Below are 13,439 nucleotides of genomic sequence, written 5' to 3'. Positions count from 1 at the left end.
CCACATATCGGTATCGGCTGATATTTGCTATTATCGGTCAATATCGGTATCGGCAAATAAAACTGACATTAACCAATGACGGCAGCCGATATGTGTTGTTAAGCATACATTTTGCATCGGCTTTGTTGGTGTGTTGGTTATCTGCAGCATACCAAGCTGTAGATTGTGAACATTTATTTCTTGTATTGAAGATGTATTTGTTTCCCTGGCACAAAACGGCCAAATAAAAACAACAAATAATCTATCGGTGCGTCCCTAGAGTTTTAGATTATGGGTTGGGCGTAGATTATCTAATGCATTCTAAAGTAGCCCTGTTCACTGCTTATGTAGGCAATGTGACGTCACACCGAGAACCAACTGAAGTCCATTTGGTTCAAAGTTTTACACACTTGTGGGGTTCCATTTAGTTCTTGCTATAGATAATTTAGTTTAGCTGGTGTCCCCCACACCACACGTTACCAACCGTGCTGTGTAGTGGATTTGAGTGAGTGCTGTTATCACTTGCCTTATATAGGATAAACAGGTGTGCAAATACTTAAAGAGCTCTAAACAGTCCGGGTGGTGCAGGTTAAAGTTCCTGCCCACCACCATGGAGCTTAGCCTTCATGGTGCATACGGCTTGGCCAGGCGCTCCAACGAACACAATTGGCCGTGTTCGCGGGTGGGAAGCTGAATGGGGAGGGCTCATCTTTGTCGCTGCATTGATGATCCCCACAAGCGGTCAGGGCGCCTGTTTAGGGGAGGGAGGAGGTGGGGGGGATAGCGTGTACCTCCACATGCGTTACGCCCCCCTAGTGAGACCTTTCACTGTCGGGTGTAAAGAAGATGTTGGCTTGACCCGAGGCTTTCTTCACCCTCCCAATGACTGATTGTGGGGGTTAGCAGAGATGGAGTACTTGTAGAGAGGCTGGGGAATTGGGAATTGGCTATACTAAATTGGGACTAGAAGGGGAGAAAATGTTTTTCTTTTATCTTGAAGGGGCATGTTTTGCACTAACAGTCTTTTCATTATGTCTGCCCACGATCTCTGTGATTTATACAGTACGTTTGTTTACCTCAGTCACTGATACTAAAATCTGATATTTAATTTTTATTTTTTCTATGAACCTGTGACCACCCATACTGTTATAAAAAGGAAATGAAAAGATTTTGAAAAAAAAAAAAGAAAAAAGAAGAGAGCTCTAAACAATTACCACTTGAGAGCTCCACAATCCACAGATGATTTTAAAAATAACTTTAAAAAAAAAAAGTTAGTTAGTTTTACCCCAAGAAAGGGTCGTTTTTTGTCCTGCTTATTTGAGTGCCTTTTGCTAAAGTGTTATAAATGTATTATTGTAATTCATATGTTTCTTAGGACAACTACATTCAGAAAGCCCAACATTTTCACCATGTACTTTGCGAAGTAATGATGGCCAAAATCCAATCGCCTTATATTACGTAATGTAGAGATGTGAAAAAACACATTACAAGTATATTTTATTAAACATCTATTTATTCAGATTGCAGAAGACATCTCTCACTGACAGGTTTCATTAATCTCCTACACCAATTTGGTTTTGCACAATGTCTTCATGTTAATCTGCCAAAAGAGACATATGGGTGGCATTTTGTGTCACAAAAAGCCTCATAATACAAATGTGTAGCTTGATCAGACAATGGTATGCAAGAAATGACAAGCCCCATTGCTCGTCCTGTCTGTGCCATAGATGACCCTTGTTGCCGTCTCTCACCATTGCATGATATTAGATAAAGTGCGGTTTGACACTAAATAGGATCAGTTTAGTGGAAACTGAACTACATTTATGTACATTAACGGAGTCGTCTACAAAGACCCTAAACTGGCCCTTGGTCTTTTAAGTCATTTCATGACAGTGGTTCAATTTGACTAGCGGGAACATTAACTGATGTTGCTACTTTTTTGTTTTTGTCCAACAGTGAATTTGCCAACAAGTGGCTCTGTTGAATCGTACCAATGAAGGTCAGTTAGTATGCATTGCATGTGTTAAATGGGCTGAATCAGCCATTCTTATTCTAGTTCTTAGTATTTCAAGCCATTAGAGGCAGGAAAGGATGAACTAATGGTAATGTTTTGACTCCGGGACCCTTTAAAAACCCATTTAGACCTGAGGCCGATTCCACCAACGCCTTCGAAATCCTGACCTTAATTTTCATTATTCAAAGTTTTCAACAAATAGCAACAGCTAATGTGAGACAGAGGTGTTCCCGGTTTGAAAGGTATAACAACATACAGGTGTTCCAGATCTAAATGGGTCACGTTCTTGTATTTTATTGGGCAAAAGTGTTTGCAAGTCGCCGATGGCATGTTTAAGCCTTGGTCACTTGTTTTATTTTTTCGGGTGTGAAGGGCACAGGAGGCTTGAACACAACCAAGCATGTCAGGAACTTGTCAGATCGTTGCTTGCTCGAAAGGATAAAGAACTCATTTAGCCAGTTCTCGCACATTTACACCTAGTCTCATTTCCCAAAGCTGTCCATCCATTCAGAAAGAAGTAAAAATGGCATTTACAATATTCATATATACAAATATATATATATATACACTCACACTCACCCATAGACACACAAACGGACAAAGTACAATCAGGAAAAATCAATCAAAAAATAATCGCAATAGAAAGAAGAGTGCTCCATTGAATCTTATCACACTGTGGCAGTTCTCTGAACTGTAGCACATCATGGAGGTTAGGCTGCAGACTACTACATCATTGAGAATTAAAAGGATTCCAACCCACGTTATCAACTCTGCTTACATGTTATTACTTATTACCGTGTAGCACCTTTTGTCTAGCTACTCTGCCTGGGGTTCTCCCAGACTGCAGAAGCCTGAGTTTTACTTAGTTACACACCGGTCTGTGTTGTGTTGCATTGGATGTTGTGAGCTTATTATTTTCAGTGTACAACACCGGCGTGCAACCAAGTATTAACTTAGGCAGTAAATTAATATTGTTATGGTGCGCACGTGAAGGATTGACTTTTACTTTCTGTGCTCCATGTGCGAATCCTGTACAGTCTGTACAGAGCACACATGGCAGCTGAGCTGGGCAAACCTCACACTTTTACAAATTGTAATATCCCATCGAGTATGAAGTCTAGATTTATACTTTTTCGTATGACTGCATCGTACAATGAAGTATAAGTTAGATGTAAGACATACAGAGTTACTTAACATGTCCTATAGGATAGTGAAAAGGAACAAAGAATGAAGGGCAGGCTCTCAACACCAACACCCCGTCCAATCTATTTTGTTAGGATAGGTCTTGTCTATAAATGACTTCACAGTGCAATGGCAGTATTTGTTAAGACAAATATATAAAACGCGTAACCATCTGTACTATCGCTACTTCCTACTTAGTCATCTGTGTTAAAGTCCTACTCATCCTTGCGTATTCGTAAAATCTGCAAGGTTTTGATCATTACATGAGAGGAAAATTGTAAACAGGACTCTGTCCAGGTTTTTTCCCCCAAGATCGTACATGTTGATCTGCTACTCTTTGGCCTTTTGGGAAAAAATAAAAGTTGCTATAGCAATGACGTGTTTCCACAGGATTCACATTACCCTGTTTTATTTTTTTATTAGCCCCAGTTTGCTTTTCTGGTTCAGTCCTGAATTATGACTTGCCTGTAGCTCTGCTCTTCTATGCTTATGACATTACAGTGGTGCAGCACTACACCAAATTCGTTTTTACTTATTTAATACCGTCTCTAATGACACCTTCAAGACAGTCTTGCATTTCCATTGTGAAACGCCCTAAAATTAGTCCCCTAAACCCTCATGTATTTTATCTACAAGTGCACACAGAGGAAAGAGTACGATATGATTTTTGACTGTTTTTGAGACCCTTGTTTTCAGGAGTACCAACACTGCTGGTGAGTGTACGATCTTATTTGCCAAGTGGGTTTTGCACAAGACACAGACTACAGAGGACAGGGGGCGGTGCAGGGCTTGAACTCAGCATCCTATCCATAGTACTCATATGGCATGTTCTGCCCTACTACATGGGCACAACGCCACAGGTCATTCGCCATGGTTCTCATTTAACGATAATCATCTCTTATTTGATTACAATCACCTCTTTGCTACCAAGACGTGTGTGACCGAATACTATGCATATCGAATCTCCCCTTTTACCATCTACTTTATTTCCATTAACATAAATTGACGAGGCAATTAACATCACAGAACATAACCTTATATGAACCTCCCTTTGCTAGGAGAGACAATGTAACACCCTATCTCTCATGTAAAACACTGTTGTTGCTCTCCCATTTAGTACCTGCGAGGTAAGATAACTGCATTGTGTGTGTGTGTCTGTCTTCAGTGTGTGAATTTTTGGAGCTCATCCCTCCCTAGCACATCTATCCGTCTGTCCATCTTTTCATGCATGCTATCCGGCTGCCTCTCACACACTCAGGAGCCAGAAGAAGAAAAAGATGGCCACAAACAGGAAGAGAGAGTCCTGCCAGTTGTTGCCATTGTTCGGGTTGACGTTGCCTTGGTGATCACCTGCATACTGATCTGTTGTGGGGATAAACATATGGGTTATACTGTAGCACAATTTAGGTATTTAGCAGACACACTTAATCCAGAGCGAATTATAGTAAGCATGAAGTTAACACATGGTAATATATCAAATACATTAGAAAGTCATCAAGGATCAAGTAAGAACCTAACATCTAACAGTAGAATATCTGTACAATGAAATCACAAGTATACACAAGGCTAAACATATGTAACTTAGACAGTCACATAGAACTCTGTGACTGTCTAAGTTACATATGTTTAGCCTTTGCATACGCCTGCGAGGCTAGTGTAAGTTCTATGGGTTAAGATGGAGTCTGAAGAGGTGAGTTTTCAGACTATGGCAGAAAATCGGGAGTGAGTGTGCAGTTCTGATTGCAATGGGAAGTTCATTCCATAGTTTTGGAAGCGCATGCCAGTGAGTCCTGTTTCTTGTGTTTTCCTTACCTGCCCTGTGAAAGGGGTCATTTGTGTTGAAGACTGTGGTGAAGAAGCCAAAGGGGAATGCACCGATGCCAAAAGACATGTGAAAGCCAGTGTCGCCAAAACCCTGGAATGGCTGTTGAATGAAAAACACAAATCATGGACACATTATATCCACTCTCTCATACAGCAGATAACCGTTTCGCTGAGTCCGTCAGTGCAATTATCAAGAGATAGCAGAGACTCACCCCGCCTCTACTCTCTGGCTCTGTCCTCTGTCCCTGAGGCCGAGGTGGAGTTTTCAACCTGGAGACAAAGAGGAACTGCACTTAGCTATTATAGGATCACTGTCGCACCGAACTCAAATGTGATTTTCCCCTTTCTTCCACAGACAAAGTATGGGTCCATTTGGTTCCATGTGTACAGTACACCCTCAGTTGATTTTACTGTAGAGTACCTGGGGTCCTCCTGACTGGAGCTTCCTCTGCCATATAGTGGGATGACTTTCTCTCTGCTGATGCCTGCTTTACACACAGGACACTGCTGTCTGCTAGGCCGTGTCTCCAGCCACTGAATGGAACAGACAGACAATCAATTAACTGCTTTATTTTTTTTGTATACATATAACTATAACAAATAGTTTTAAAAATCGTTCTAACTCAAGTGGATGGCAGACTAGTTCACACCAACTATTAAAAAGAAATACACTGGTGAGTGATATAGTTCTAGTAATCAGTTCTAGTGTTCAGTGTGAACTGCCAGACCAGGCATGGTCTTATAGGGCGGTTAATCATTTACCTTTAAGAGACATTTATCAGTGAAGTATTCAATGGAAATATATTCTCCTTTGTTTTACAGTAACCCATCCTTCTTTCCTTTTCTTTGGAATTTTGATTAGTCAGCTGCTCTTTGTTTTGTGTTTGTTCCCCGTTTATTTGTTGTTTTGGCCTTGACTCAATCAGAGGCCCGTACTACAAAGCAGGATTGGGGTTAGTGAGAAGTTCAGTGGGTTTACAGGGTTACGATAGTGGGTCACTTCACGCTGTGCATATGTTCGTGAATCGTGATAATGATCAACGTGTAGCACCTCCTAGTGGACGATCAATTCTCTTGGAAAGTTTTGATATTCATGGTCATTTAGATATTTATTTTATGGTATATTTTATTCTATTTCAGTTGAAACCCAGTCCTAGGCGTAGTAAAACTTGGGGGCAAATAAAAAAATAATTCTAAGCGTTAAGCAGGCTTAGTTTGAGTTTCGTATCCTAAAAGCACAAGAGTGCTTTGGGGTGTTTCTGCTTTTGTGATCTGTACTGTAATGAAGTTCTCCTAGGTAGCTCTCCTGTCCTGCCTGTCCCAAGCTTCCAGATGCCAGCTAGTTCGAGGCGGATGCAAATGGCAGTGGGGCCACAGCTGTACTATTGTGGGAGGATAAAACAGGTATTGACCATCCCATCTGTTACTAATTTTTTTTTTTTTAAACTACAGCTTAAAATGGCTGTTTGAAAAAAACAGTAAAGTGGGATCTAGCCCGTTATCTGATATGTTTTGATCATAATCCTCTGGTCTTTTTGAGACAAATTAAAAACTTGACCCGAAGACTTATGTGATGGTCATTACTGGTACATGATTTTAACTTAGAATTTTGTCACAAGGGTTGGTGATGTCTTTGCAGATGTCCTTTCTCATGTTTTTGAGTTAGTTTGTTTGCTCTCGTAGGATAGCCTCGGAGACCACACTTGTAGGATGACATCAGTATACAAAAACAAAAAATGAAATGGCTGTGATACTGCTTGCAACCAACTGCTCACAGCTCAAGAGGCTGAAACAGATAACCAGCTTATCAAGCTAGTTACACATTCACGCAGTTGATTTTTTGTTTGCTATTATAGTTGTTTGAAATATTCCACTCTGCTCTGTCAGAATTGCTAATGTTTGCAATAAGCCTATCTCACAGAATTTCCCCGCCCCCCTTAATACGCCCCCTTTCGGGGTTAGTGGTGATAGCGTGACGTCACTCCATAGACGCTTCATGTTAACAGAGGTAATTTAAGAAGTCTACAACTTTTGTTTTCTCAAGGTAAGGTTTGTTCTATCTGTTCGAGCTGATTTACCATATTGTTTGCTTCATAATATTGGTCTGTCACATTTTTACATTAGAAAATGTACTTAGATTCTCCAGAGAAAAAAACGTGTAAATGCTCATGTTAAAGTCACCACTATTTACCGGAAGTGGGCGTGAAAAACGGGCTGTGAGATAGGCCTATTGGTCATATCATATGCTCAAACACACATGGCTATTGGCTAAATAGGAAAATCCTGGGTTGACATACCGGGTTGATAACCACATTCTTCCAGCTTAGCATGATTACGGTCGTTGGGGTTAGTAAATCCAGATAACAAAAAGATATCTTGGGTATGTTGAACTTGCTTCGCAGTACATGACCCTGGAGTCCATAGCAGTGCTAATGGTTCCATAATGAATAATACACTTTTGCCCTCAATCCTTACCCTAATATACCACTGTTATGTTACCTACATTGGTTACTACTTACTGTAACAGTGACACTTTTAATGAGACCATCTGAAAACTTGAATGAAAAATAACTACCACTCTTACTTTTTCTTTTTTAAGTTCGGCCATGACTGCACCATGCATGAGCAAATGCCCCTTAAATGGTTGCACTGTACAACTGACCTTACATTAAGATTAAGAAATATATTAAAGATAGGTTAGAGGTAGAGGAGTGATGTTAGCACACAGAGGCCTTAAGAGCATTTTACCCTCAGTCAACAGAAGTGGTCCCTACAGTTCAATCCATCACCTTCTGTGATACCAATGCACAGGCTGCACTGCACAGTGCACACCATGGCTAATATTTACCACTGCTGCAGAACAAGAAAGAAAATAACATTGTGTGAAGTCTCACCTGATGAAGACATGGCCAGCTGTGAGAGGGAGAGAGAGAGAGAGAGAATAGATTAATGAGACAGATCACATAATAGCTCCATTTTCTTAAAGGTTGTCTGCTAGTTGTGATAACATAGTAATGACATTCCAATTTGGCAATCGATTAGTCTCCAATGAATATACAATAGAAGATAAATCCCCCCGAGACCACCTAACCAAATATGATATGAACAAGGTGAGTGATTCATCTCATTCTAGCTCCTTCGTTACAGCTAATTAGCTTAGCACCATCTGTCATCTCACAGTCTCACCTTTGCTTTGCTCATGCTAGTGGCCAGACAGCTCAGTGCATTCTGCGAGTGCAGGGTGGTGCAGAGCAACCACATTTGTTGACTGGCTTCAAAGACCATCATTGCAACATAGACAACGGTAACATGGTGCACAGAAAAAAGGTTTCTATTCCTATTTTAACCACTTAAACCCTATATACTTTTGACCACTGAAAATAGCTACAAGGCAAGCTCACGTGGACAAGTCTACAAGCGCACCTGTTGCGTTATGCATTGTGAACTTGTAGAGCTGCTATTTTCAGTGAATGTCCATGGGATGTGGATTAAATGTGGTTTAATACAAATGCTATTCTAGCCCCTTCCGGGACCCTTGGTTATCTTTTCTGTATTTGGGACGTCGCTACCCCCCGATGTCCCAAATAGAGAAAAGGTAACCTTCTGCTCAATAACAGGCAGGAAACTAATTGATTTTTGTCCAGCAGCCACAGAGGCTGAGCGGTCCCAAAATGTACCAGCCACATCCAGGTCTTTACAAGCCAAATGTAATTTGTAGAACAGGACTTCTGAATAATTTCTGTTTTGTTTACCCAACAAAAGTGGTTGGGTTGTCTCACAACTCGCAGTTAATATTTAACAGCGTTTGTCTGGGGGCTAGACTGTTAATTTCACAGCCTGGAAGAACGATTCTAGATTTCACTTGGCCTGGGTTCTGCTTTACAGTCTCGTGTAGCCAGACAACTATTCCACAATCTCTGAATGCTACCGTATATAGTCTGGAACTACACCTCCTGAACTCTGAGTAATCGGTTTGTCATTTCTGTTCGGAAAAATATTTTTAAAAATATCTTTAGAGCTTATTTTTTTATTTCCATTTCTGCTGAGCAACAAGCTATATATGCTTAGATGATAAATTTGCGCAACTGTAAAGACGAAACGGAAGTGGCGATAAGGCTTCCCTTCCACTTTATCGCTTACTCATGGTCAGAGCTTCCGTGCTCCAGATGTATGACGGAAGCATTTGGAAATTGCGAGAGGCAGTCTGGCCAAAATGCTGAAAAGTAGAGCTCTTATAGCCGATTAGACTTGATACCAGAATGTATAGTAATGCTGTTACTAGTTCTTTCATAGGAACAAGACCCACATGATCCAACATAGATCACATGCAAACAGTGGTATAGTGTATCAAATTCAGCTTAACGGTAAAATGTTTGACTTCATTGTGCTCATAGGTCACAGTGTCAGAAATTGCTCATGTGCCCTGGCATAAACCTCCAGAGAACTGCACATATTTTGGAACGAAGCAGGGCTAATTATGGAAACGTTCGACTCATAACTGATGAAATGTTCCAATCTCTGGTGACCAAGTAGACTCTCATACAACTACATTGTAAAGATGGCAACCATCTGACCTACACCAACACTTAATCTAGGTATTGTTTTCAGTCTAGGCCAAACTTGTTTTGAGTATGCCTCACATCTCTGCCACAAATCTACTGCTGAGAATTGCATTCCTTTGGATGAAAACAGCTTTTAACAAAGGGGGGCTGAGCTGGTATATCAAGCCATTCAACTCTGATTTAACATGTGGCCACATGTATCGCCTATTATTCACCTAGTCTTTGTAAAATGACGAACTTCCATTTTAATTACCATGGCTCAAATATCTGTCGTCAGAGATTTCACAGACCAATGACAGACTCCAAACTTCAATGTTACATCATTATGGTTATCACCAGTGTTCTTAGAAAACACTCACATATAAAAAAGCTGATTATATCAGACGAGGAACAAGGATGCAACCAGACACCGACCTATTGAAAATCTGGTTCATATGACAATCTCATTCTCCTGCCATGCAGGTCCCTCCATACTAACTACATTCATATTTAAATAGGCCCAGTGACTGCCTATTCGGTGCACCCCGAGTAGGACATAAGAGCAAAATGTCCACCATATGTATATCGCGGTCAAAAGCCTGGTCTTGCTCTATGGAGGGATACTATTTTTACTCCAATATCATGGGCCTAAAAAAACAACAACCCAGTTTCCATGTCTACTGGCCATTTGTTTAATAGATGCTTAATCAGTCCATGAGATCTTTGGTTCAAATAGAATAATTAAATACAAATTATTTTAACCACTGACGGCGTAGTAGAGCAGGGCCATAAGCCATGTTAAAATGATTCTATTCTAAATGAAGTTATGTTTTGGATTATTTCTTTACTTTTATTTCAAATGGACAATTTGAACATCCACATAAAGTCATCTGTGGTATATACACAGCACTCTAGGCCAAGTGTATCCCAGTTAGAAACAGTCATCACTATCCCAGCTGTGCAGTTCAACTAAGTATTTCCACTCACATAACCTACTTTAGCAAGCAAGGGTCCAGAGAAAATCACACTTGACCACAAAGTCTTTATTTGCAATTGAATAGTGATTGTTTACTACTTGGGTGTGAGAATTCTATGCTATGGATCTCACTGTAATGCCTATAGGTTTAACCCCAATCCTACACTCATGGCCCTAATCTCACATTAGCCGAACCACATTGTCCACACTATACTAGTCTAGTCTCACTATAGTCTCTGGAGCGGTGAGTAAACAACACCAAATTGCATGAATGAGACACTGCTGACATGGCCTGCGTGAGTTGTTTACGTTCTACACTGCCTTTGTGAAAAATACTTAAGGGTTAGTTCAGATTTTTGGACTTAAACCTGTAGGAAATGAAATCATTGTCATTAATAATATAGTGGTTGCAAAAGGTATTATATAACGGATTGCTAGAGATGCTCCAATAATCGGCCACGGATCGGTGATCGGCAATTTAGCCTATCTGAGAAACCGATCTTTTACACCATTATTCAGTCTAAGCCAAACTTGTTTTGAGTATGCCTCACATGCGTATAATGGCCTAATACCAACTATCAAATCTACTGCTGAGAATTGCATTCCTTTGGATGAAAACAGCTTTTAACAAAGGGGGGCTGAGCTGGTATATCAAGCCATTCAACTCTGATTCAATCAGATATATAATATTGTTTTGCATCTTTGTGACAGGCCTAAACATTCTCCCCTTCCTCACACACAGGGATGGTTTTGACGTGGGTTTTGACATACCGGTATAATAATTTTGGAAATATTCAAATTTTCCCCTTACGCACAGCCGATCATGAGAAAAACAATCTGTGATCGGTACCAAAAAACCTGATCGGAGGTGGGAGTTCTGGTCTTGTTTTGGTGAACATCAAGTAGTTCCGGTTTGGCGGGGGTCTGGGGGCCACACATTAAAATGAATCCACAAAACTATATCGTCATTTGTATTTTTTACCCATTTCTACCATACACTTCCTTTATTCAACTTTGACCTCTCTATCACTTGGAACATTTTGTTGTGTCCAGTATCACTACACCAGCAGCAGCACAAAGCTATAGTTCCATGTGACAGAGGGGTCGAAAGTTGCACTATATTGTAGAAGTAGGTCAACAATATAAATGACACTAGGCTAGTTTTGTGGATTAATTTATGTTTGGCCCTCGCCAAATGACTGGAACTACTTAATATTCACCAGAACCAGACCAGAACTCCCACCACAGGACTATAGGCAATCAATTAATACCTTTGCAACCACTATATTAATGGCAAGTACTTCCTACAATAACTATATTAATGGCAAGTATTGACAACTTTAGGTCCACAAATCTGAACTAACCCTTTAAGGTCGAGCTTTGATAAAAACAAACAAATTAATTAGGCTCACCATGGTTAATTGCAAACAAATTTAGGTTGTAGACTTGTAGTGGGCACTGCATGGTGAGGGAGCTCAGGCCAGAGCACAAGCTGCATGGCTTGACTTGCAACAATAAGGGAAGGGGAAATATCTACTGTGCCATGACAGGACACTGGACATATACAGTGTATAATCTGTATATGCATCACCGATTCACATACTGTAGAACGCCAACCCACCAGGACCATATGTGATTCTTCACGTTTGTTGTTGGCAATGGTGACCGTTCTGACCATGTCTTTTGATAGCCATGGTTCACATGACGCTCGTTATGACAGTCATGTTTCAGGACTAGTCTTTTGACAAAGTTGTACCCACTTAACATTCATTACAAACGAAGGGAACCCAACACTAGAAATAAATAATCTTCAAATGCTGTAATAAACAGCCTTCATAGTTACAGTATGCACCTCGGGCAATCCAAACCAGTTGGCCATCTTGTCTAACACACAAGCCTATGCAAACATAACATACATAGCCTATATATGTATGTATGAGACCTTTCAAATTAAACTGGACTAGAGACAAATAAAGCCACAACACAGTAAAACAAAAATGTATCCATCTACAACTCTGAGCGTGAGCAAAGGCAACCAATTGGTTCCATTTGTACACTCCCAGAGAGTTCTTAATATACACATGATCTGGTTAGTAGTAGGATCGTAGTTTTCGTACCAGAACAAGTGGCCGCACAGACTGATGACAGCGTCCCTTGCCGAGTCCAAACAAATGTTGCATTCAAACGTGGCCCGGTCGCGTTCCCGTTGTTCGCCTTCTCCTCCCGGTCCCGGACCACCGTCACGGCCGCTGTTGCTCTCCCGAGTGGCCGGTCCACCGTCACTCGAGGACCGGGGATCTGCGGCCGCCATAGCTGCCTGTGCCCTGTGTGTGTGTTGTTGTCGAATGGGGGGGAGAAGAAATGCGGCCCACCTACTTCTATAGACCTCCTGAGCTCCACGAAACCCACTAGACGTCTCTGCTGTCACTGTCACCCTACTCGGCCTACTGTGACTGTCTGTCAACCGTGAACTAGTCTCGCGTAGCCAGACAACTCCTCCACAATCTCCCAATGGCAACAGTCTGGCCACGCGAGACTAGCCGTGAAGTGAGCCGTCGTACCTGCTGTGAGCACTTCCGTTTCCGCCGAAAACGACGAACGCGTGTACCCTGGAATTGGCCCCCTGGAATGGCCAGATTAATTAACTAAACAAACTAACTCATAAATCATAATCCATTTGATTTTCATATATGTAATATAATGCATCAGTTATACCGTAACTGCACCACAATAAAACATTAACTGCTGTGTAATAGTGCAACTTTAAGTGACATCCAGACAAGACATCTACCCAGTTGCTGCACATGAAATTATTACATTGCATATAATACTGTAGAAAAGCAATACCTACTTCAAAGAGGTAGGATATCGGTTCTCAATTTTTAAATGGCTAATTATCGTTACGTGCTTCTTTCCAAGGGTT

At 41.0% G+C, this 13,439-nt stretch overlaps 1 protein-coding gene across 1 annotated transcript; it reads right to left on the bottom strand.

The window, feature by feature from the left end:
* Positions 1–1,474: 1,474 nt before the first annotated feature.
* rnf5 (ring finger protein 5) lies at positions 1,475–13,155 on the bottom strand. The gene is made up of 6 exons (XM_079522247.1): positions 12,634–13,155; positions 7,894–7,912; positions 5,421–5,533; positions 5,212–5,269; positions 4,988–5,099; positions 1,475–4,537 (listed from the first exon to the last, which is right to left on the bottom strand). Exons 1-6 carry the CDS (start codon positions 12,825–12,827, stop codon positions 4,422–4,424), a joined length of 612 nt encoding a protein of 203 aa, XP_079378373.1. The 5' UTR covers positions 12,828–13,155; the 3' UTR covers positions 1,475–4,421.
* Between the last annotated feature and the right edge of the window lie 284 nt (positions 13,156–13,439).

Source organism: Electrona antarctica, assembly GCF_951216825.1.
Source record: "Electrona antarctica genome assembly, chromosome: 15".
NCBI classification, from domain to species: Eukaryota; Metazoa; Chordata; class Actinopteri; order Myctophiformes; family Myctophidae; genus Electrona; species Electrona antarctica.
Note: the sequence above shows the minus strand (reverse complement) of the source record. Positions and strands in the feature narration are given on the sequence as shown.

Coding starts and splice junctions, on each gene's coding strand:
- rnf5 (XM_079522247.1), bottom strand. CDS start 12,827: ATGGCGGCCGCAGATCCCCGGTCCTCGAGTGACGGTGGACCGGCCACT. Junction 5,270..5,420: donor TCCAGTCAGGAGGACCCCAG/GTACTCTACAGT, acceptor CTTTGTCTCCAG/GTTGAAAACTCCACCTCGGC. Junction 5,100..5,211: donor AGCCAGAGAGTAGAGGCGGG/GTGAGTCTCTGC, acceptor TTCATTCAACAG/CCATTCCAGGGTTTTGGCGA.